The sequence below is a fragment of the Cotesia glomerata genome, linkage group LG6 (genome assembly GCF_020080835.1).
Source record: "Cotesia glomerata isolate CgM1 linkage group LG6, MPM_Cglom_v2.3, whole genome shotgun sequence".
Classification (NCBI taxonomy): Eukaryota; Metazoa; Arthropoda; class Insecta; order Hymenoptera; family Braconidae; genus Cotesia; species Cotesia glomerata.
This window is the reverse complement of record NC_058163.1, coordinates 11940305-11967570: the sequence shown is the minus strand read 5'-3', so window position 1 is coordinate 11967570 and position 27266 is coordinate 11940305. Positions and strand designations below refer to the sequence as shown.

Genomic DNA, 27266 nt, shown 5'->3' with positions numbered 1-27266 from the left:
ATCATAATGTTGATTTTCAAAATCTCGACCAAAAAAATTTTATGATTAAAACGATAGGTATTACTCTCCTTCCCGAAGATATGATGATCGACGCATTTGATGACTTAGTCAACACTTTGAGTGTACCGGTTCGTGCAGCGCTGCAAGGATTCATCAATTATCTGTCAAATAGCTGTATTAATGGCAATCTCCTGGTAAATTTCTACAACTCTCCGAATGCCTTTAATAATGCGGCGACATTAGCAAAACGGGACTTACAGAACCGTGTAGGAGTTAATCCTACCGCTTAGGATTTTCTAAGTAATTGATTATTGATTTGATAATTATTTTTAATAATTTGCTTTACTTATTTCTATCAATTGGATTTACTTATTTCTATCAATATTAATTTCCTAACAAATTTGCTGAAAATTTCATAATTTTGTTTTTTTTCTTTTTTTTTTTTTCCAGAAAAATACATCTTGTACATGCATGCGATGCGAACAGGTTTGAATCGGCTCCAGGCGAATCCAACAACTGTACTTACTCGATTCCCTCGAGCTAACAATTCTTGCCTAAGAATACCATTATTACGCCGATTGTGGAGACTTATAACGCGACGCGAGATCTCTATTAATGGATTCTTGGAAAGATCTGTTTATGTTCAAGATGAATACTGCGATAATTTAATCTTTACCAATGAATTATTACTTGAACATCAACTAATCAAAGTAGAAGTTTCAAATGGTAATGAATTAATGATAAATTATTATTTATTAAATTTAAAACTACATAGAAAAAAGTTCACTTGAGCCAAGAAAATATTTTTCTTCTTAATTATTTTCTTGAGCGAAAAAAATTTTTTTTTTGACACAAGAAATTTCACTTATTCCCACAAAATTAATTCTGTTGCTTTAAGAAATGCGTGTCTTGATCCAAGAAAATTTATTTGAGTCAAACAAATCTTCTTGTTTTAAGAAAATTCAGCTTCTTGCTCCAAAAAATTTGATTCTTGATAGAAATAAATTTTCTTGTCTTGAGAAAATTTCTCTCTTGCTCCAAAAAATCAAATATCTCGATAGAAGTAAATTTTCATTAATATTCTTATTGATTAACATGCCAAATGGGAAGATCAAATAACCCTGAATAAAAAAAAGTATTGAGACAAAGAAAAAAGTATTGAAAAGTATTGGATTGATTAGAAAACCAATACTTTTCAATACTTTTTTCTTTGTCTCAATACTTTTTTTTTTATCAGGGAATATTGAATCATTTTTTTCATTAAATATGTATAATTGCACGCTAAAATAATATAAAATGGGTATCAAATATTCAAGAGATAAATTTTCTCAAGGTGAGAAAATTTTTTTCTCAGCTGAAGTAGGTGACGCTGCTTCCCTAAAGTATCTAAAAATCTTAATCAGATATAAAAATTTATTGTATCAAATATTTATGATAATTTGAATTAAAAAAAAATTACTCTCACCAAGAATAGAATTTCAAGAAAAATTTTTACTTCGGCCAACACAACTTCGGTCTTTCTTCAGGCACCTGAAAATTTTCTTGAGCCAAGAATTTTGTTCTCCAGTCAAGAAATTTTTCTTTCTGTTTATAAACTTAACTTCTACTTAAGTCATAGAATAACGTAATACTTACTTCAATTTTTTCTTATACAGTATTTTATTTTATTACAGATTTGATTGTTAACGGAGAGGCCCCAAGAATGACGTGCTCAATTTGTGGCATGAATCCGATTGAAATGGTCTGCTTACCATGCCTGCATACTCAAATGTGTCGGCAATGTTCTATTAATACAAGAGATGCTGCCAGGAATCGCAATGTTCGAGTTCAATGTCCTTTTTGTAACCAGCCTGCACAATTTGAAGCTGGAAAATTTCGCCGCAATCCTGACGGAAGTATTCTGATGGTTTGCGAGCAGTGTGAGGTTGCTGAAGTTTCAATTGGATGTGTACCCTGCTTACACATTCGTTTCTGTGAAGGATGCTACGAAGAAATGACTATAAATGATATTTCGATTTGTTCAACGTGTGGACAGCGAGCAACATTTCGAAGAGGCTACTTTCCGTAAGAATTGCAAATTAAATATAACTAATAAAAAAAATTGATGATTAAGATTTAAAAGTTGTTTTATGGCATATTGAAAAGGTAAGAAAAAAACAATATGCATGTTTCTCCCAATTTTTCTAAAAAACAAAAATTATTTTATGTATGGGCATTCATATTAATCTAATTATGTCACTAAAAAAAATATAATTAAGATTTTATAGTTAATTTCTCAAACATTAACAAATGTCAGAGAAATTATTTTATCTGTTCGTATTCATATTCATTTAATTGTCACTAAAAAACATATCGCATTCCATAATAAAAATTCTGTTATTTTTTCTAAATTCAAAAAAATTTTTAGTTTGAAGAACATTTTTTTTTTGTATTTCTCGACGTTTCAGGTAAAAATAAGTTGATTCTCAAAAAAAATTTTTTTTATACGCCCTTATGGCTCCCGGGACCCACCTCGGATGCCATAAGGGCGTATAAAAAAAAATTTTTTTTCGGGAATCAACGTATTTTTGTATAAAGCGTGCAGAAATGTAAAAGCAAATTTTTCTTCAAACTAAAAATTTTTTTTGGACTTAGAATAAAAAATAGAATTTTTGTTATACGCCCTTCTGGTTCCTAGGTGCCATAAGGTTCCCAGGGGCATCTGTAACGCGATATGATTAAGATTTTATAGTTATTTTCTCAAACATTAAAAAATGTAAGAAAAATTATTTTGTGTTCGTAGAATTAAAATTTATAGTTATCTTCTCAAACATTAAAAAATGTAAGAAATTTTATTTTATGTGTTCGTATTCATATTAATTTTATTATGTCATTAAAAATGTTTTAATTATAACACTGTTTGTATTAAAAAAAAAAAAAAATAATCCTTATAATTTTTTTGTGTGAAAATTAATAAATAAAACTTTCATTTAACAATACTTATTAATTAATGTTATAGTTATTATAATCATTATCATCATCATCAGGTCGTTCATCACAGTAGCAGAGTAAATTTATAATAATAACATAAGCAAATATAATAATAACAAATTATAATAATATTTCCAATCGTTTATTACTGATAATTAATTATTATTGCAATAATAATATTTAAAAATAAATTTCCTAATAACACAATGTGTTGAATTTAAACGAACTCTGTTATGTTTGTAGATCTGTTCGGTGAACAAGGCCCAGTAGCGATTAACTCGCTCCTGGGGGACTCCCAATTCCACGAGCCGCACCTGTCGACCGCTAGTTTTCGCAAAAACTAACCGCCTATGAATGCTTAGCTTGACTGATCACGCCATGTCTCGGTGGTATGATTGGCTGATCGCTCCGCTGACATGCGCAATCAGCCTTCTTCCCCAAGTTGACGAGGAAGAAGACGCATTATTATTATTATCTTTCGCTTCCACGCTTTCGTTGCAACAAGTCGCCATTAATTCCGCTTTACTTTCGCTTATTGTTAATTAACCGCATTTCGCTATTTTTATAATTTAAATTGCTTAAATTAACCGCTAATAATTCGCTCTAATTTGTTACAGATAAATTGTGTTATTAGTGCATTTATTTCACCGCTTTTACAGTGCCGGCAGAGTGTTCACCCACGTGTCAACCGGTATCGCTTGTGCTAACCACGCTGTGTATTATAAATCCGCTTTTATTTAAACAATCCGCTATTTAATATATTAAATATAACTTGTATTTAGTGTAAATAAATTTATAGTGTTAATTTTGATAATTATTTACGCGTTTTAATTGAGATATCCAGACCTAAACCTGATCCCCGCTTTTCCGCTCTTTCAACATTTTTCAAGATCTCTGTTTTATTTGTTGATCTATCGTAAATCTACATTATCAACAATCATTAATAATAAATTATGTCGTCTAATATTTGGTGGATCATAAATATTTCAAACTTTTTTTTCGAACGATTTGCCATTTAATTAAATATCATTCGTAATATTTTTTTCGGACTTACAATATTATTAATTGGTGAGTGATTCGAAAGCTATTCAATTTTACATTTAATTTATTCTGACAGTTATTTTACGGTAAATTTACTTTTCTCTCTTTTTTATTTTTGTACATATCGTTTTTCGTTCTCTCTTCCACTGCAAGACGTCTCTGGCACCCGAGTGTTCAACATCCAACATCATTATTATTCGCGGGAAAATCTAAACAAATGTAGAAAAAATAAATTTTATAGAAAATTAATTATTTAGATCAAAATTATCAGTGACAGGTTGTGTTTTACTATTTTCAGTTTATACAAAAGTAGACAAACGACTATATAAACATGTAGATAATTTATCAACGACCATTAAAAAAAAAAAAAAAACTGTCGAGAATTTAGAGAAATTAAAAGGAATATGGAAAAACGCAAAAAGCTATATTGAAAAAAATTCGAATCGAAAGAACTTATTATTTGACTTAATGCATCACTGCTTAGACAGCGAAAATGAATACAATATGATAATTTATATAAGAAAGAATATTTGCCAACTAGTATATTTTATCTCACGAGCAAGTTTTTACCAGCATGAAACTATCAGAGATGATGCATGTCGGAAACGATTAATTCTTTGATTTTCAAATAATTAACATTTTTTAAATCTACGGAAATTCTATTTACCTATTTCAACAAAAATTTTTTCCTTGATGAAACTAAATTTATGCAGATATTTATTTATGCAAATAAATTTATGCAGATATGGATTTATTTTTTGATTCATACTTAGTGAATAATTTATATAGGAATGAATGATCAGTAAACATGTTTTTTTTTTTTTTTATTTCACAAATCAACAAAAGTTCATTCACAACTAATAGATATATGATATATTTATGGTGTTGAATTTGTATAAATTATCTTTCGAGTATCTATGGATATCTACATATCAGTAGATAATGTTGAAAAACCGACTCTTATGTGATAACTGTTGGTTTGTCGCGACCAGTATGTTTTTTCAGTTGACACAATTCTAGAGCTATATGTACTAATGGATTTAGAGCTTCATGCACATCTTTCAAGATTTCAGATTGATCAGATTTATAAGACTCAATATACACACGGATTGTAGCTCCAGTACTACCGGTTCCAGATAATCTATAAATTATCCGTGAACCATCGTCAAATAGAATTCTGTAACCCTGTAATTGAATAAATGGAAAATTTACTGTTGATGTTACAATATTTAAATTATTTACGATTTCATAGTATTAGTGGCTATTTTATACCTGTTTGGTGGCGGTACTACCATCAATAGGATCTGTATATGAGTAATTGTCAGCTGTTTTGACAATATATTCTGTATTATTAAAACTTAATTTGCTGGACTTGAAATTAGCTTCTTGAATTTTGGTATCGACTTCCATCATTACTTTGTTTGCATCATCACTATTACAATTTTCGTAATCATAACGGACAAAGAAGTTCCTCCCATATTTCATCCAGTGGTCTTTCAGAATATCTTCTATAGATTTTCCTAGTTTTGATATGATATTAAGCCATGCAAGACATGCCCAAATACCATCTTTTTCCCGAATATGATCAGAACCGGTACCGAAACTTTCTTCACCACACAAAGATAGATTATTTGAATCCATAAGATTACCTGATCAAATATTTTATAAAAATTACTACACTATGAAAAATAATAAAAGAGAATGTGTGTTAGAATTTTCCGATAATATGCCCTTTAGCATGACAACAACCTTGATGACTGCATGTTTTGCTTATTTTATGAAGACACTAAGGTAAAAGCCCCAATAGATGATCATGTACCAGTATATGATCACTCCATATATTTGTGAATATTTGTGAATATAGATATAGAAATACATGGAGTGATCATATACTGGTACGTGATCATCTATTGGGACTTTTACCTTACATGCTATTATCCTCTCGTTATCTCGATTGCGGTAAACATCCCGAGTCGAAAAAATGATCTTAAATAAGTTTAATAAATCAATTGTATTACATAACGAGTAAGTTCATGTAATTTTATTTTTTGATTTGGGGTATCACTTTTTACTATGATCTAACTAACATTGCGCTGATTCAATTATAACTGAATAAAAAAAATAAAAAAAAAAAAAAAGGCCATTCGGCATCAGAAATAGAAGTAGATTTCATTTCTGTGGACAAAACAACTGTAAAATTTATTAAAATTGATCCCTGATTAAAAATATTGATTGAAAAGTATTGGGAATCAGTCACCCCATGTAAACTGTATATCTATATATACATGAAAAAGAATTGAAAGTATTAAAAAGTATTCAAATTTCATCATTTTTAACCCTTTTCAATCAATATTTTTAACCAGGGATCCTAAGATGGATATTTTTTGAATTAGAAAAACATATAAACATGTAAATTAAAGCTTCATTTCTCAGCTTTAAAATTCATTTTACAGACATTGAATATCTCGACGCGTTCAAAAGTTATTTGAAGGAGAAGTAATGAGAATGTGAAATTTTCAAAATTTTTAAATACTGTAATTTTTAAACTAATTGATCGATTGAGCTCATATTTGAATTTGATCTTCGTAATCGTCTATAAAAAAAGTATGTTGAATTCCATTAATGTTGACGCTATCGCCGTGACAAAGCGCGTTATATCGTATATATATATATATATATATATATCTATATATATATAAGAGATTCCCACCTATATATTGACTCATCACGATATCTCTGGAACCATAAGGCGTAGCGACTTGAAATTTGGTAGGAATATTCGTTTCGCCGAGTAGAGGTCAGCTAAGAACGGATTTTACGAAATTCCACCCACAAGGGGGGTTGCGGGGGCATTAACAATAGAAAATTCTCATTTTTAACCTATAGCTCCTATCGACTTCAAATTTGGTAGGAATCTCCTATATGTGATGTAGAAATGATCTAAGAGCGGATTTTACGACAATCTACTCCCAATATGGATTGCGGGGGTGGACGTTAACAATGAAAATTAAAAATTTTCGACTTTTAGCTCCTACAGACTCCTAATTTTGTATGAATTTTGTGTAAGTGATGTAAAAATAATTTATGAACGAATTTTACGATATCCCACTCCACAGAGGAGTGCGGGGGTGGGTCTTAACAATGAAAATTTTAAATTTCCGAGCTGTAGCTCCTAAAGGCTCCAAATTTGGTAAGAATCTGTTCTACGGGATGTAGAAATGATACAAGAGCGGATTTAATGACAGCCTACCCCCAAAATGGATTGCGGGGGTGGGCATTAACAATGAAAATTTTAAATTTCCGAGCTACAGCTCCGACAGACTCATAATTTTGTATGAATTTTCTGTAAGTAATGTAAAAATAATTTATGAACGAATTTTACGATATCCCTCCCCACAGGGGGGTGCGGGGGTGGGTTTCAACAATTAAAACTTTAAATTTTCGAGCTGTAGCTCCTATAAGCTCCAAATTTGAAAAGAATCTATATATATATATATATATATATATATATATATATATATATATATATATATATATATATATATATATATATATATATGAGATTTCCACCTATATATTGACTCATCACGATATCTCTGGAACCATAAGGCGTAGAGATTTGAAATTTTGTAGGAATATTCCTTTCGCCGAGTAGAGGTAAGCTAAGAACGGATTTTACGAAATTCCACCCACAAGGGGGGTTGCGGAGGCGTCAACAATGCAAAATTCCCGTTGTTAAACTATAGCTCCTACACGCTCTAAATTTGGTAGGAATCTCCTATATGTGATGTAGAAATTATCTATGAGCGGATTTTATGATAACTCATCCCCAATAAAGATTGCGGGGTAGGGGTTAAGAATGAAAATAAAAAATTTCTAAACTATAGCTCCTATAGGTTTCAAATTTGGTAGGAATCATTTATATGTGATCCAGAAATGATCTAATAGTGGATTTTATAACAACCTCCTCCAAATATGGATTGCGGGGGTGGGTGCTAACAATGAAAATTTTAAATTTCTAAGCTAAAGCTCCCATAGGCTCTAAATTTGGTAAGAATCTGCTATGTTTGAGGTAGAAATGATCTAAAAGCGTATTTAATGATAACCTACTCCAAATATGGATTTCGGGGGTGGGTGTTAACAATTACAATTTTAAATTTCCGAGCTATAGCTCCTACAGACTCCAAATTCGGTGAGAGTCTTCTATGTGTGATGTCGAAGTGATCTAAATGAGGATTTCAATAAATTCTACCTTCAATAGCGATTGCGGGGCTGAGTGTTAGAATTTTCAATTTCAATTTCCAAACTGTAACTTTTATAGACTCTAAATTTGGTAGAAATCTTCCGGTATAATTTTCCTGTCAAGTTCAGCTGAGAATGGATTTTATTAAATTCCTCCCCCAAAGGGGTTTGCGACGGCGTTAACAATGAAAAATTCCCGTTCTTAAACTATAGTTCCTATCGACTCCAAATTTGGTAGGAATCTTCTGTAAGAGATATAGAAATAATCTATAAACGAATTTTACGATATCTCACCCCACAGGGGTTGCGAGGATGGGTATAAACAATGAAAATTTTGAATTTTAAAGTTGTAGCTCTTACAGACTCCAAATTTTGTAGGAACTTTCTGCAAGTGATGGAAAAATAATTTATGAACGAATTCTACGATATTCTACCTCAAAGAGAATTGCGGGGGCGTTAACAATAAAAAATTTCCGTTTATAAACTACAGCTCCCATATATTCCAAATTGGGTAAGAATTTTCTGTAAGAGATGTAGAAATAATATACGAACGAATTTCACGATGGTTCATCTCACAGGGGTTTGTGGGGGTAGTTGTTAACAAATAAAATTTTTATTTTCCAAGCTATAGCTCCTACAGACCCCAAATTTAGTAAGAGTCTTCTACATATAATATAGAAATTATTTAAGAAAGGACTTTACAACGAATTACCTCCAATAAGGATCGCGGGGGTGGGTGTTAACAATGAAAATCTCTCATTTCCAAACAAAAGTTTCTATGGACTTGAAGTTTTGTTGAAACCTTTTGTTTATAATGTAGAAATTTTCTCGCATAGGATCTTATGAAATTACTCTCCCATATAAGAGTGTGGGTGTGATAATTGTCAAAAAATTTATACTTTCCAAATACAGTTCCTACAGACATAGAATTTGATAGAATCGCAAGAGAAACAGGAACTTACGGGAATGGCCTCCAAGGCCAACGGATTTAAATATTTTCCTTCTTTAATAATTATATTTTCTCACAACAATCGTCTCTTTGGCAGCGGCATAAAAAGTCATTGTAAGGTTTCCAAAATTTAACTTTACATGTAGCTATTCACTCAACGGACTAAGAATTTTACATACATTTTATTTTTGCTGATCACATAACCCATGAATTGTTCTTATTACCGGATCGCGGGAACGTAACAAATTGAAATGAATGCATTTTCTAAGCACTTGAGATGTGAAAAAGGAATTTAGCTATTTATTCTAAGAGAATTCGTTAAAAACATGTACAAATAAGTTTCTATGAAAAATTGATGTCACGGAGGAAATTTAAATTAACGGCAAAATTCGTCACGCTTTAAGCTAGCCAAATTTCAACTTCACTTATGAGACGCGCAATTTACCTGAGAATTACTTTAACTGAAACTTTCAATGATCATTTCAAATTTTTTTCTTTGTTTCAGCCATTATTCATTTTTGAAAAAAAACCACTGGAATGTCATAGTGATTGCACATTAAAATTTACAATGAATATTAGCTAGAATAATCACAGGGATAAAAGGTACGGGCCAATCTGATGAAATTTGAAATCTGTACAAATCTAAACAATACTCCCATTAAATTTCAAGTCTAGATCTCTAAAAATACAATTCTATGAAATGCCCAGCGGAGCGGGCGGGTAACAGCTAGTAAATATATATATATATATATATATATATATATATATATTAGGGTGCTTTTTGCGACTATTTTTTTTTCGCTTCCATCCCGAAATTTTGTTGGAAATACACCCAAAAAAATTCCCTGAAAGTTTGAGCCCTTAATATTAATATTAAGTACTCCTACACAGCGTGTGAAGATTTCCCATTTGAATTATACGAGAACTTTCATTTTTTTTTTTTAAATTTCTATAGCTCAGTGGCATTTCATAGCATCGCTTTGACCATGGACGGGTTTTTTTCAGAATTAAATGCTCTACAAAAGTGTCCATTGTCGCGAAGTCGTAACACATACTGGCGGGGTAGTACGGACCGCCAAACCGAATTTTTTATAGAATTCTTGTTTTTTCACTCATTATCTCATAAACAACAAGACATCCAGAAAAAATGTAAATGATAATTTTGTAGGAAATTCAATTCTCTACAAAAAAGGTCCTCAGCACCAAATCACTAAGATCGATATTTTCTGAGATATTAATCATTGAAGTTTACCTAGCATTGAATTTCCACAAAATGTTGAATCAAATCTTAAAAAATATTGATTTTTTTCTTTTTAGGAGGTACAGGGAGTTCATCCTCAAAATCAGAATATGTTCGTTTCAACCCACTGGAATTTGATGATAGACTACAAAAACTTGCTGGCATCGAATGTAGCGATAATTTCATGCCTAAAACAATGTTTTCAGAATTAAATAAATAAACCCAATCGATTCAAATATTTTTCAAATTTTATATTCAGCTTCTGTTATCCAGAAGCAAAGATATTTTTTGAATTGAGTTTCCGTCAATTTTCCCCAATAAAAATAAGACAAAATGATATATATGTGTTTTAAATTTATTGGTTACAGAGACTTTAATTTTTTAATAGCGTGGGAATTTTCGACTGCGAAAAAATCGAAAACAAATTTTTTTTTTATTCAAGTCAAAATTTTTGTCAAAATTGAATAAATTTTGATTTATCTCACTTATTCAGATTTACTTGATAAAAATTTTACCAAAAATGATAGACTAATAATTAGAAAAAAAGTTATGAATCTAGAAACAAATTTTAAAATATTGAAAAATTATATAGAATTCAATTTTCAGAAAATGAGGTTAAGAAAATTAGAATTTTAATGCGAATTAAATTTTACAAGTAAGTAGAAAAAATATGAGTCTAAATTATAAGAAATTGTTTTCGATTATTAAAAAATGATTGATTGTTGAGCTTGATAATTTATAGTTGTATGTGAGAAGAAACTAACCAATTTCGTCTGTATTATTCTCATTATCTTCATTTGTTATCTCCTGTTCAGTGTCAGATTTATTCTGAAAAGTTTCCACCGGCAAGAAATTAGTAACGGGCGAGTGAAGATTGGTTTTCCCTTTTTGACACTCATTCAGAAATTGTTGCTGCTCTTTTGGCAAATTCTTAACCATTGTGGAATTCGAAATATCGAACAATTTATCTAGTTTTTGGTTAAACTTTTCAACATTCTGTTTTGTGCTTTTGATTTTTTTCCCTCTTGTGATGTGTCTTCACTTTTAGATATTCGGCATAAAATTTTTCCAACTTCGTAAGACTGTGCTGAGGACGTATAGTTGGAATCTTGAAACTAGCCCGAATAGTATTAGTATCGTTAATAACACTAGTAGCACTATTTCGAATAGTTAATTTTAAAGACTGATGTTTATACATAAAAAATTTAGTAAGTCACGATACGAAGGCAGCTTATTATCATTTATTTGGCTTCTTTCGAATCCAATTAAATAATTCCAAGTTTTATTACCAATTTTTTTCACTCATTTTAATGATGGTTAAAGTCGACCTAACCTCAAATTTAACAAAGTATACATACAACGGCGTCACACTGATCAATGCCCACTAAGCTTTGTTCTTACTCTCGCGGGATTAGTACGCGAAAACAAAGAAAGCGCTGCAATTAAAGGGGAAATTTGTTGAACGCATTCAAGGTCAAGTGAAAGCTCAGTAGTACTACCAGAGCAAGAAAAATAAACCGCAATTAATCAGTATCACAATACACAGCAACAAAGAAACATCCTATATTATTCGTAATGATCATACACAATATATTTTTATCTAGAATTTCATTGAAATTGAATTATTAAATGATAAATTCAAATATTATGGGGTGATTTAAATGAGAAATTTATTTAAAAATAAAAAACTTCAGAAAAATACAATTAAAAATTTTTTACGTTAAATTTGTAACTTAATCAATAAGTAATTACTAATTATAATTATGATACGAATAGAAAAATCATTATTTTTTAAGATTTGATTCAACATTTTGTGGAAATTCAATGCTACGTAAACTTCAATGATTAATATCTCAGAAAATATCGATCTTAGTGATTTGGTGCTGAGGACCTTTTTTGTAGAAAATTGAATTTCCTACAAAATTATCATTAACATTTTTTCTGTATGTCTTGTTGTTTATGAGATAATGAGTGAAAAAACAAGAATTCTATAAAAAATTCGGTTTGGTGGTCCGTACTACCCCGCCAGTATGAGTTACGACTTCGCGACAATGGACACTTTTGTAGAGCATTCAATTCTGAAAAAAACCCGTCCATGGTCAAAGTGATGCTATGAAATGCCACTGAGCTATAGAAATTTAAAAAAAAAAAAATGAAAGTTCTCGTATATTTCAAATGGGAAATCTTCACACGCTGTGTAGGAGTACTTAATATTAATATTAAGGGCTCAAACTTTCAGGGAATTTTTTTGGGTGTATTTCCAACAAAATTTCGGGATGGAAACGAAAAAAAAAAATAGTCGCAAAAAAAAAGCACCCTAATATATATATACATATATAGATAGATAGATAGATAGATATATATATATATATATATATATATATATATATTAGGGTGTGCCAAAATGTTATTCCCGTGGAGAACCTTTTAAAATTGGAATTTTGAGTTCCGCTTTTGACAGGGGCTGTGTTTGGGCATTTCCTAAGATATTTTGGGGGGAGACGTTGTAGTAGATTTTCATAGAATTTTTTAACAGAAGCTTAGTTTGGGCGTTTCCGGTGAAAATTCAAAATTCTGCCGGCAGGTCAGCGATTTTGATGCCGATTTTTTCCTCAAAAATACACCTTAAAAGAAGACGATCCTGAAAATTTGGACCCGATATAATCAAATCCGGCCGCTGGAGAATTTTTTGAATTTATAAAAAAGTCGATTTTTCACTGGTTTTATATTATTTGTATCTCAGCTTTTATATAACTTAGACTTCTTGTCTAATTTAATTAGTAGCTTACCGTAAGATGGGCGGTGTGGCTTAATGTATATAGAATAAGCGTATATAGAATAAGCGTAAGGAAATTTAGTATAGACCGGATAGCTCAAATGGTAGAGTAGCCGACATGTCTTCGGAAGGTTCTGGGTTCGAATCCTAGTCCGAGCTATCTAATAATTTTTTCTCGCATATTCTATAAACTTACATTAAGATGATCCTCTCCACATTTCTTTCTCAATCCTTTCCTACCAATATCCTGTTACGTGAATGTGGAACGCTTCACGTAATAATTACCGTAACTCCTATTCTTTCCCGCTTCACAGCATTATTTATATTTGTAAAAATGCTTACCGTAAGATGGACGATGTGGCTTAATGTATATAGAATAAGCAAAAGGAAATTTAGTATAGACCGGATAGCTCAAATGGTAGAGTAGCCGACATGTCTTCGGAAAGTTCTGGGTTCTGCGCAAGGATGACACGCAAAATCGTGAAGCGTTCTACATTTTTTACAAATATAAATAATGCTGTGAAGCGGGACAGAATAGGAGTTACGGTAATTATTACGTGAAGCGTTCCACATTCACGTAACAGGATATTGGTAGGAAAGGATTGAGAAAGGAATGTGGAGAGGATCATCTTAATGTGAGTTTATAGAATATGCGAGAAAAAATTATTAGATAGCTCGGACTGGGATTCGAACCCAGAACCTTCCGAAGACATGTCGGCTACTCTACCATTTGAGCTATCCGGTCTACACTAAATTTCCTTTCGCTTATTCTATATACATTAAGCCACACCGTCCATCTTACGGTAAGCATTTTTTCAAATATAAATAATGCTGTGAAGCGAGAAAGAATAGAAGTTACGGTAATTATTACGTGAAGCGTTCCACATTCACGTAACAGGATATTGGTAGGAAAGGATTGAGAAAGGAATGTGGAGAGGATCATCTTAATGTGAGTTTATAGAATATGCGAGAAAAAATTATTAGATAGTTCGAACTGGGATTCGAACCCAGAGCCTTCCGAAGACATGTCGGCTACTCTACCATTTGAACTATCCGGTCTATACTAAATTTCCTTTCGCTTATTCTATATACATTAAGCCACACCGTCCATCTTACGGTAAGCATTTTTACAAATATAAATAATTCTGTGAAGCGGGAAAGAATAGGAGTTACGGTAATTATTACGTGAAGCGTTCCACATTCACGTAACAGGATATTGGTAATTCTGTCCAGCGGCATTTTTCTTAGTACACGGAGAAAAAAGTGTTGCTATTATCACGATACAGTATAGTGATGATCACGATCCACGTATGACTATACTTTAGATGCGCATATGTCTAGTGGATCGTAATTATCACGATCCACATGGATTCGGATATCGAATGTCTATATTGCTATGGTTTATAGATGATTATTAGTTGTTTTTGATTAAATGTTAATTATATGTTATTGCAGATTATTTTTTTTTTTTTAGTTTTTTCGTATATTATTGATATAAACATAAATACGAATTCCTTGTATAGCTTGATTAGTTTAAAATTTTTGTGTAGTTTATATGACAGTCAAGAATTAGGTTAGGTTTAAAAATGTTTAAATAATGACTGACAGCAGTTGGAATTTATTTTATATGACTTTTTTTTTTATTTTTAAAAATATTAGCCTAGAAATTTGTCCCTGATAAAAAAAAAGTATTAAGACAAAGAAAAAAGTATTGAAAAGTATTGGTTTTCTAGTCAATTCAATACTTTTCAATACTTTTTTTTTGTCTCAATACTTTTTTTTTATTCAGGGGTATTATTGATATATTCATTAAAAATACGCAATTATTTTTATCATAAGAAAAATATTTTTTAATGGAATTTTTACTTCTTTATTACTCTATGTACTGTATAAAAAAAAATAACAAATTTTTGCGTAAAGTAGTATGGGATCAAATTATTTATGCTAAAAAAACCTTTTATGAAAACACAAATTTTATTTATTTAATACAATATATAATGTTCATTGTTTTTCTTTATCAACGCAGTAGAATTATACACAATAACCACGGACACAGCATTAACACAATTAACATAGGAAGATTTATTTCTTTACTAGACCTTCAAAAAACGACACGAGTTTTTCAAGATTCCACTCGAGTAATTTATCAACAACCCAATTGTCCATATCGCTGTTAATATAAATTGGTGCAATTATCGCTACTTCATCACCAAAATTGTAAATAAATAAACTCGTAAGTTTCAGACTTGGTTATGTGTGGTGGCGCTGAACGCGTCGTGAATAGTGATAATCACGATCCGTTTCGCTGTAGTAAGAAAACGTTTTGAGATATTCACTACACAGTTGAACGTGGTATTCAGTATTCACTGTTTCGAGCATAACTGTATTCGTATGGTGAATATGACAATACTGTTTTGAGCTAATCACGATACTTCGTTCACGATCCACTGGATCGCTATAATAGCAATACTTTTTTCTCCGTGTAGACTCTCTACTTTTAAGAAAAAAATAAGTATTTAGTCTAAACTCATATAGGGCTTAGCTGACAGCCTCTAACTAACGAACTGTTTTTATTAAATTTTACCTATTTGAAAAACACTAGTATATGTACAGTGTTTGAAGTTGAGGATCGACCAGCAGCTAATGTCTTCTATTAGGGTATACTTTAGTAGAATCTATGCAATTTTTACTTGATTGCTTCTATTAAGTAAATTTATAGCCATCTGAAACCAATCAAATTTTAAAAAATCGCAGTTTTCAGATGGCTAGAACTTTTTTCTCGGAACTTCAATTTCCTTCAGACTTTCAGGAAAGTTGCTTTATCATGTTCCTAAAAAGCCCTGAAAATTTGGGCTAGGGAATCGAGCTTGTATTCAAGTTATGAATTTTTTAATATTGCCAAAATTGCGTTGTTGAATATAATATTTGCTGATAATTTCTTACCTTCTATCGAATTATTCATATCTTATTGACAAGTAAAATATTAATATTCTCTGTACATAGATAGAGCTGCTATCAGTAATCATTTAAGTAGCGTCTCAAGTAGACATTTTACCATCAAAAGCGCTATCGTTCTTATATTGTTTGAATTTGTATCAAGAGTTGCGCTCGGGCTATTTTGTGACTCAATTTATCCACCTCGTGGCGTGACTGAGGTACCAATATTATCCTACGCTCATGTAAGCATTCAAATCTACCTTGAACCTTATATTTTCAGAGAAATATGGGTATCTGATGCTGACATTCAAAAACATCATAAAAAATTGAAAAAACGATTTGATTCTGTGAAAACCATGAAGGACACTCGAATTATCCATTCTTTTACACCAATCAATGACAATTCTTTAGAAGTAAGAGTGACTTTTTTCGACAAAGATTGTAAAGTAGTTAAACTTAATTTATAAATAAAAATTTTTCAAATTTTCTACAAAAGTCATTTCCTTTATATTTTTTTATACTTTTACGTAATATTAGAATACAAAATACAAATAACTATAGATTATGTTCCTAAAATTATTTTTGTTTTATTCGGTAATCATTATTCTATACGCTTAAGTGATGACTATTAAAGAATTCCTTAATTAATTTAACGCAGTTTTAGCAATATTAAAAAATTCATAACTTGAATACAAGCTCGATTCCCTAGCCCAAATTTTCAGGGCTTTTTAGGACCATGATAAAGCAACTTTCCTGAAAGTATGAAGGAAATCGAAGTTCCGAGAAAAAAGTTCTAGCCACCTGAAAACTGCGATTTTTTAAAATTTGATTGGTTTCAGATGGCTATAAATTTACTTAATAGAAGCAATAAAGTAAAAATTGTATAGATTCTACTAAAGTATACATAAATAGAAGACATTAGCTGCTGGTCGATCCTCAACTTCACACACTGTACATATACTAGTGTTTTACAAATAGGTAAAATTTAACCAAAACAGTTCGTTAGTTAGAGACTGTCAGCTAAGCCCTATATGAGTTTAGACTAAATACTTATTTTTTTCTTAAAAGTAGAGAGTCTACTGAGAAAAATGCCGCTGGGCAGAAGTTTTTAAGTAATATAGAAGCTGAGATACAAATATTCGAAAATCAGTGAAAAATCGACTTTTTTAAAAATTCAACAAATTCTCCAGCGGCCGGATTTGATTATATCGGCTCCAAATTTTCAGGATCGTCTTCTTTTAAGATGTTCTTTTGAGGAAAAAATCGGCATCAAAATCGCTGACCTGAGTGCGCACACTTTCGTCGAGAAGTAATGGATCTGTCTATACATATATATATCTATATCTATATATCTATATCTATTCTATTCTTATATATATATATATATATATATATATAATATATATAATGTAAGAGATTTCCACCTATATAGTCACTCATCACGATATCTCTGGAACCATTAGAGCTAAAGACTTGAAATTTGGTAGGAATATTCTTTTCACCGAGTAGAGGTCAGCTAAGAACGGATTTTACGAAATTCCACCCCCAAGAGGGGTTGCGGGGTGTTAATTGAAAAAATGCACATTTGAAAAATACAGCTCTTATAGGTATTAAACTTAGTCAGGATATTCTTTTTGGCATGTTTGAATTTACTAAGAACTAATTTTATGATATTCCACCCCCAGAAGGGAATGCGGGGGCGTTGAAAATTAAAAAAAAATTTTTATCTTCCAATCTATAGCTTTTAGAACTCTAAAACTTGACCAAAAAATTTTTTTTAGCATCTTTGAGTTTACTAACAACTAATTTTATGATATTTCACCCCTAGAGGGAGTGCGGGGGCGTTAAAAATTAAAAAAATTGTTTTTTCCAATCTATAGCTTTTGAAACTCTGGAACTTGGCCAGAATATTTCTTTTGGCATGTTTGAATTTACTAAGAACTAATTTTATGATATTAAACCCTAAGGGGGTTGTGCGGGGGCGTTAAAAATATTAAAAATTTGTATCTTCCAATCTATTGCTTTAAGAACTTTAAAACTTGGCCAAAATATTTTTTTTGGCATGTTTGAGTTTATCAAGAATTAATTTTATGATATTCAACTCCAAGAGGGTTGTGCGAGAGCGTTAAAAATAAAAAAAAAAATGTGTATTCCAATCTATAGCTTTTAGAACTCGGAAAATAGGCTGGAATAGAGTTCGGGAATAATGCCCTTAGAAAAAATGCATGGTGTAAAATAAAAATAAAAAAAAAGTCAAAATATTTAATTAATAGCTGCAATAGATCAAAACTTGAAACGATTTTTTATTTCGTCCTGTTAAACAACCAAGAATAAATACTTATCTATATATATATAAGAGATTCCCACCTATATATTGACTCATCACGATATCTCTGGAACCATAAGGCGTAGCGACTTGAAATTTGGTAGGAATATTCCTTTCGCCGAGTAGAGGTCAGCTAAGAACGGATTTTACGAAATTCCACTCACAAGGGGGGTTGCGGGGGCGTTAACAATAGAAAATTCCCATTTTTAACCTATAGCTCCTATCGACTTCAAATTTGGTAGGAATCTCCTATATGTGATGTAGAAATGATCAAAGAGCGGATTTTACGACAATCTACTCCCAATATGGATTGCGGGGGTGGACGTTAACAATGAAAATTAAAAATTTCCGACTTCTAGCTCCTACAGACTCCTAATTTTGTATGAATTTTGTGTAAGTGATGTAAAAATAATTTATGAACGAATTTTACGATATCCCACTCCACAGAAGAATGCGGGGGTGGGTCTTAACAATGAAAATTTTAAATTTTTTAGCTGTAGCTCCTAAAGGCTCAAAATTTGATAAATATCTGCTATATGCGAGGTAGAAATGATCTAAGAGTGGATTTTATGACAATCTACTCCCAATATGGATTGCGGGGGTGGACGTTAACAATGAAAATTAAAAATTTTCGACTTTTAGCTCCTACAGACTCCTAATTTTGTATGAATTTTGTGTAAGTGATGTAAAAATAATTTATGAACGAATTTTACGATATCCCACTCCACAGAGGAGTGCGGGGGTGAGTCTTAACAATGAAAATTTTTAATTTCCGAGCTGTAGCTCCTATAGGCTCCAAATTTGGTAAGAATCTGTTCTATGGGATGTAGAAATGATTCAAGAGCGGATTTAATGACAGCCTACCCCCAATATGGATTGCGGGGGTGGGCGTTAACAATGAAAATTTTAAATTTCCGAGCTACAGCTCTGACAGACTCATAATTTTGTATGAATTTTCTGTAAGTAATGTAAAAATCATTTATGAACGAATTTTACGATATCCCTCCCCACTGGGGGTTGCGGGGTGGGGTTTTAACAATTAAAATTTTAAATTTTCGAGCTGTAGCTCCTATAAGCTCCAAATTTGAAAAGAATCTGCTATATGCGATAAACTGAAACTAAGGAAACGACCCAAAGTCGAAGAAAGTATTTACTAGCGTTATAGATTGAAATATAGATTAACTATCAAGTTGAAATACTAAAATAAAATAATAACTTATAAAATTAGTGTAAGAAAAGTAGATTTAAGTGAAAGATGTATCAGAGTTTGTTAGACAAGCTGTACATCTGGTGCCAATAAATCTATCTATATATATATATGAGATTTCCACCTATATATTGACTCATCACGATATCTCTGGAACCATAAGGCGTAGAGATTTGAAATTTTGTAGGAATATTCCTTTCGCCGAGTAGAGGTCAGCTAAGAACGGATTTTACGAAATTCCACCCACAAGGGGGGTTGCGGAGGCGTTGACAATAGAAAATTCCCATTTTTAAACTATAGCTCCTATCTACTCCAAATTTAGTAGGAATCTCCTATATGTGATGTAGAAATTATCTATGAGCGGATTTTATGATAATTTATCCCCAATAAAGATTGCGGGGTAGGGGTTAACAATGAAAATAAAAAATTTCTAAACTATAGCTCCTATAGGTTTCAAATTTGGTAGGAATCATTTATATGTGATCCAGAAATGATCTAATAGTGGATTTTATAACAACCTCCTCCAAATATGGATTGCGGGGGTGGGTGCTAACAATGAAAATTTTAAATTTCTAAGCTAAAGCTCCCACAGGCTCTAAATTTGGTAAGAATCTGCTATATTTGAGGTAGAAATGATCTAAGAGCATATTTAATGATAACCTACTCCAAATATGGATTTCGGGGGTGGGTGTTAACAATTACAATTTTAAATTTCCGAGCTATAGCTCCTACAGACTCCAAATTCGGTGAGAGTCTTCTATGTGTGATGTCGAAGTGATCTAAATGAGGATTTCAATAAATTCTACCTTCAATAGCGATTGCGGGGCTGAGTGTTAGAATTTTCAATTTCAATTTCCAAACTGTAACTTTTATAGACTCTAAATTTGGTAGAAATCTTCCGGTATAATTTTCCTGAAAAGTTCAGCTAAGAATGGATTTTATTAAATTCCTCCCCCAAAGGGGTTTGCGACGGCGTTAACAATGAAAAATTCCCGTTCTTAAACTATAGTTCCTATCGACTCCAAATTTGGTAGGAATCTTCTGTAAGAGATATAGAAATAATCTATAAACGAATTTTACGATATCTCACCCCACAGGGGTTGCGAGGATGGGTATAAACAATGAAAATTTTGAATTTTAAAGTTGTAGCTCTTACAGACTCCAAATTTTGTAGGAACTTTCTGCAAGTGATGGAAAAATAATTTATGAACGAATTCTACGATATTCTACCTCAAAGAGAATTGCGGGGGCGTTAACAATAAAAAATTTCCGTTTATAAACTACAGCTCCCATATATTCCAAATTGGGTAAGAATTTTCTGTAAGAGATGTAGAAATAATATACGAACGAATTTCACGATGGTTCATCTCACAGGGGTTTGTGGGGGTAGTTGTTAACAAATAAAATTTTTATTTTCCAAGCTATAGCTCCTACAGACCCCAAATTTAGTAAGAGTCTTCTACATATAGTATAGAAATTATTTAAGAACGGACTTTACAACGAATTACCTCCAATAAGGATCGCGGGGGTGGGTGTTAACAATAAAAAATCTTAATTTCCAAAATATAGCTTCTAAAAACTCTAAATTTGGTAAAAATCTTTTATTTCTCATGTAGAGATCATCTCACAATGAACTTCAATAAAGACTATTTCCGATAGGAATTGCGGGGATGGGTGCTAAAATCTAAAATTTTAATTTCCAAACTGTAACTTCTACAGACTCTAAATTTGGTGAGAATCTTCGTGTATGATGTCAAGTTCAGCTAAGAATGGATTTTCTCGAATTCTAAACCTAGAAGGGATTGCGGGGGTGTTAACAATGAAAAACTCTCATTTCCAAACAAAAGTTTCTATGGACTTGAAGTTTTGTTGAAACCTTTTGTTTATAATGTAGAAATTTTCTCGAATAGGATCTTATGGAATTCCTCTCCCATATAAGAGTGTGGGAGTGATAATTGTCAAAAAATTTATACTTTTCAAATACAGTTCCTACAGATATAGAATTTGATAGAATCGCAAGAGAAACAGGAACTTACGGGAATGGCCTCCAAGGCCAACGGATTCAAATATTTTCCTTTCTTAATAATTATATTTTCTCACAACAATCGTCTCTTTGGCAGCGGCAAAAATAGTCATTGTAAGGTTTCCAAAATTTAACTTTACATGTAGCTATTCACTCAACGGACTAAGAATTTTACATACATTTTACTTTTGCTGATCACATAACCCATGAATTGTTCTTATTACCGGATCGCGGGAACGTAACAGATTGAAATGAATGCATTTTCTAAGCACTTGAGATGTGAAAAAGGAATTTGGCTATTTATTCTAAGAGAATTCGTTAAAAACATGTACAAATAAGTTTCTATGAAAAATTGATGTCACGGAGGAAATTTAAATTAACGGCAAAATTCGTCACGCTTTAAGCTAGCCAAATTTCAACTTCACTTATGAGACGCACAATTACTTTAACTGAAACTTTCAATGATCATTTCAAATTTTTTTCTTCGTTTCAGTCATTATTCATTTTTGGAAAAAAACCACTGGAATGTCATAGTGATTGCACATTATAATTTACAATGAATATTAGCTAGAATAATCACAGGGATAAAAGGAACGGGCCAATCTGATAAAATTTGAAATCTGTACAAATTTAAACAATACTCCCATTAAATTTCAAGTCTAGATCTCTAAAAATACAATTCTATGAAGTGCCCAGCGGAGCGGGCGGGTAACAGCTAGTATATATATATATAAGGTATTTAATATATCTATATGTACATATATATACATATATATATATATATATATATATATATATATATATATATATTAGGGTGTTCCAAAAAAAGTCGATAATTCTTTTTTTTCGATTGCAAGTGAAATTTTTTTTATATATGCTATAAAAAAAATTCTGTAAAAATTTGAGCCGAATTCGAAGATTTACCATTGGTTTAACATGGAAAAATGATTTTTTAACCTTCGTTTTTCCTGCAAACTATGTAGAACATTATTTTTCGGAAAAACCATCACTGATCCTTCTTCAGTATTAAATTCTGTAAAAAAAAGCTCTTAGGGTTCAGTCTCTAACGTCAATCCTCTCGTTTTTATTTACGTTAAAAAATATAGATTTTTTGAAATTTCGATTTTTTCCATTTAATGTTTTAAAATTTTGATTCAGTGTTTCACAAATCTGTGCCAAGAAAATTTTTTATATCACTTTTGGCTCCAAAATTGTGAGGTTTGCAATAATTATTCGCTATAATAATAAATTTTACAAAAAATTTCAAAACCTATCAACAAAATTTCTTTATAACAGTCAACAAAACGCTGTATTTACGCTTCAATTCTTTCAATTTTATTATTTTTTTTATTTAATATAACAGTTTTTGGCTGTAACATAGAATTTACACACGGCCAAAAACTGTTAGGGGAGGGTGGGGCACAACGGCCCACTTAAGTTAATTATTTCTTTTTGTGGTTTCTAACCATTAAATTTGTTTATTTTCCGTCTATTTCGAATAAATCAGTCGAAATTTTGCAGAAAATCGAAAAAAAAATTTTTTTTTCTGGGGCACGACGGCCCACTTACCAAAAAAAGCACATAAAAAAATGTTTTTTTATTGCAGTAAACTTCATGAAGCCATTACCATCAAAATCTGGAGATTCTCCTCCCAGAAAAAGTCGTAGAGAGAAAACCACGATTTTTACGAGTCAAGTATCGCCGAGAACTCAAAGAAAAAAATTAGAAATACGGCAGACCCTGACGGCCATCCCTGCAACTTCCCGCTAATTCCATACCTAGGTGCTTAAAATTGCAGCAATGATGTTTTTGAGCTCTCCGAGCTCCAAAATACAATTTATGTATTATTTTGAGCTCTTCGAGCTTAAAGAGATAGCTTTTCTATACTTTTGAGCTCTACGAGCTCAAAAGTCTGATACAGGTTTGATAAAACACTATTTTTTGAATTTTCAAACCGCAATAACTTTTGAATGAATCAACTGATTTTCACGCGATTGGCAGCATTCGACGTGGTTTTTTCAGCCTCATACAGAATTTTTAAGTTTAAAATGATAAAACTAGGAAATTTGGAGTAATTTTGAAAAAACACTTTTTTCGATTTTCTTTCGTTCACGATATCTCTTGAACCAATTGACCGATTTTGACCGGCTTGACGGCGATCGACGTCATTTTTTGATGTTAATAGCTGATTATTTTTCAAAATTGATCGGTTTTGCCATTTAAAAGTTATTCCAAAAAAATGTCGGAGTTATGTTAAAAAAACACTTGTTTCCAAATATTTCGTTGAGGATATCTCTCGAACTAATCAATCGATTTTTACGTTCTTGGCAGCGATCGACGCGGTTTTTTAAGCTTAAAAAATTATTCTATTTCATCAGAAACGATCCGAAAAGAAATGTCGAAGTTATGTGAAAAAAAAACACTTTTTTCGGTTTTCTTTCGTTCACGATATCTCTCGAACGAATCAACCGATTTTGACCGGATTAGCAGCGATCGACGTGGTTTTTCAAGGTTAAAGGCGGATAAGTTTTTGGAGTTGATCGATAGAGCCGTTTAAAAGTTATTCCAAAAAAACCACTTTCAAAAATAAATTTTTTTCTTAGTTTTTTTGAGATTTTTCAAAATTTCTCAAAATCAATCGGTCCCTGATTAAGAAATCTAATTTGAAATGATTTAAATGCATCGGATTTTAATACTATATAGATATACAATTAACATGAAGGTAATCATTTTAAATCATCTTTCTGAATCAGGGGTCCGAATCGATTCAAATTTACAGGAAATCTAAGTTTGAGGGAACTCTTTAGAACGCCTTTTAGTAGGTCCCGATCGGTTTAGTCGTTCAAAAGTTATAAGCGATTCACACACTTACACACTTACACACACACACACACACACACACACACACACACACACACACACACACACACACGCGCACACACACACACACACACACACACACACACACACACACACACACACACACACACACACACACACACACTCGGGGCAGAAGAGATACTGCTACCGGGCGCGTCTCTCCGAGCGGATGGGAGAACGCTCGCTGTCCTTGGATGACACTTAATCTCTTAGTTGATGAGGTACAGCGGGTAGGAGCCAAGCAAAATAGCCAAACAAAATAAACTCCCGTGGACAAAACTCCCCTTTAATGGGTTGGTCACACTAACTGACCTAGCAAGACGATTGGTTCCTGCTGTAACTCACTGGGAGTGTCCGGAACCTGTATCGTAGTTTCCGACGATGCAGGCCACGGCTGATGTGAGCTTACTCTGCCGAGGTGAAAGTTGCAGCAGTGGATCAGGAGCCAGCCACTTCGGGCCTTGATCAGGAAGTACGCAGTGAGTGTTAGAGATCGGAATCTTCACCGCTCCGAGCGAGTCTAGTCCGTCCGTGTATTCCGGGACTGGCTAAGTATCGGCTAGGCCTCAGGGAACTGGGGTAGGAGTACTATCTCCGAGGGTACACCCGTTCCTAGTTATGGCAACCCGCTCCACTCCGTACGATGCGCTGGTAAATCAAAAAAGTATGAGTAACTTACAGGAAACAAACAAGAATAGAAACGGGCTTCATGCTCAACAAGCAGCGATTGAAGCAAGCGCTGACATGAAGAGAACGCAAGCGTTGGAGCGCCTTGAGAAGCTGACCATTGAGCTGCAAGAGTTTGTCCAAACTAAGGTCAATATCCACAAGGAGATAAAGACCAAGACAACCGGTGTAGTCAATGCTCTTGGAAGATTCAAGAAACTGGACGAGGAATGGCAGTCATCACGACGCCGCATTGAAACTGAAACTGAGACGGAAGAAGCAATGGACACTGGAGCCGACGGTGACGGTGAATCTGCTGCTGAGGACAAGGGTGAAACTGACACAAGGTCTGGAAAGAGAAAGGACCGAGATTCGCCAGAGCCAACCGACAAAGTCACAAAGAAGAAGGACTTGAAAAAAAGCCCTCCCCAACGACTGGCAGGGCAGGGCGACGAACCTAAGAAGATGACTGACTGGGAAAAAGTACAGTCTAAGAAGGAGAAGAGAAGGCTAGCTAGAGAGCAACTCTCAAAACAGCCGCCGAAGGAGCCCAGGCCAGAGCCTAAGCGGAAAAAACCACGCAAATGGATCAGACCCGACGCACTGATCATCCGCCCGGCCGAGACAACAAAGTATGCCGAGATTCTGCGTCGTATAAAGCAGGACGTCCCAGATGAGCAGGTTCGTTCAACTGTGGATAAGATCAACAAGACCAGAAGTGGTGACTTGTTGATTACGATTTCGAGGAAGAGCACTGACAAAGGCCAAGGTCTGCAAAAGACGATCGCGGACATCCTTAAGGAGGAGGCCAAAGTGATTTGCAAAGGGCCACAGGAGACCATCGAGATCCGAGATGTCGATGACGACACGACGAAAGAGCATATTCAGACCGCTCTAAAGAGGGAAGCTGGAGAAAGTTGTGAAATCCCACCAGAGGCAATCAAGATCCGTAAAGCCTTTAGGGGTACATAGACAGCCACAGTGTCACTACCAGCAGCTGCAGCACAAAAGTTACTGGAGGGAAACTGCAAAATAAGGATAGGCTGGTCTAATTGCCGAATGAGAGCAACGAAGAGACCTATACAATGCTTCAAATGCTGGCACTTTGGGCACTTCGGATCGCAATGCAAAAGCGAAGTCGACCGGTCTAAGCTCTGCATAAGGTGCGGAAAAGAAGGACACAAAATTGCTGATTGTAAAAATCCAGCTAAATGTGCACTGTGCTTTGAACGGCACGGCGTAGAAAAGGCGGCTCACCATGCAGGCACGAACAGATGCCCCATCTTCCAAGAAGCGCTCCAGAAGATAACGAAGCCAAGAACATGAAGATAGTGCAGCTCAACTTCAATCATTGTGAGGCTGCGCATGACCTGCTCATGCAAACTGTGCGCGAATTAGAGGCAGATGTAGCACTTATAAGTGAGCCTTATAGACATCTGAGTAACCAACCCTGGGAATCCGACAGCACTAACAAAGCCGTCATCTGGTCCTGCGGTAAATGTCCTTTTCAGAGAACAGTCAACAATAAAGAAGCTGGCTTCGTAGCAGCATGGATAGATGGCCTCCGCTTCTACAGTTGCTATGCACCACCTAGTCTCTCTAATGAGCATTTTGAAGACTTCCTTGATCGGCTAACTGAGGACGCAAGAAAACACTTTCCCGTGGCAATAGCTGGTAACTTCAATTCCTGGGCAACAGACTGGGGCAGCAAGTTCACTAATACACGTGGAAAAGCACTTCTCGAGGCAATGGCCACTCTGGACGTGATCCTTCTTAATACCGGTGACACGCCAACGTATACTAAGGGAGAGGCAAACTCAACTGTCGACCTTACATTTGTCAGCAGTTGCTTAGCTCGAAGAGGTTTTTCTTGGAAAGTATTGAACATCTATACAGCCAGCGACCATAGTGCGATACTATGGGAAATATCAACTGGCCAGAAACTAACAAGAGACAACAGGAGCGCTAGCGCGGTTGGGTGGAAAGTTAAGTCTCTCGACCCCACTGCT

The 27266-nt window shown here is 33.2% G+C and overlaps 2 protein-coding genes across 2 annotated transcripts in view; both read right to left on the bottom strand.

The window, feature by feature from the left end:
* Positions 1-4830: 4830 nt before the first annotated feature.
* LOC123266952 (phosphoglucomutase) overlaps positions 4831-27266 on the bottom strand; it is a gene marked incomplete at its 5' end in the record, with an annotated part of 41116 nt that continues 18680 nt past the window's right edge. The window contains 2 exons of the mRNA XM_044731399.1: positions 4831-5196; positions 5284-5660. Coding sequence (XP_044587334.1) covers positions 4972-5196; positions 5284-5660 — 602 coding nt within the window. The remainder of the gene's footprint in view (positions 5197-5283; positions 5661-27266) is intronic.
* LOC123266953 lies at positions 10007-11439 on the bottom strand. Its single transcript, XM_044731400.1, has 2 exons — positions 11207-11439; positions 10007-10630 (listed from the first exon to the last, which is right to left on the bottom strand). The coding sequence occupies exons 1-2, from the start codon at positions 11379-11381 to the stop codon at positions 10491-10493; spliced, it is 315 nt and encodes a 104-aa protein (XP_044587335.1). The 5' UTR covers positions 11382-11439; the 3' UTR covers positions 10007-10490.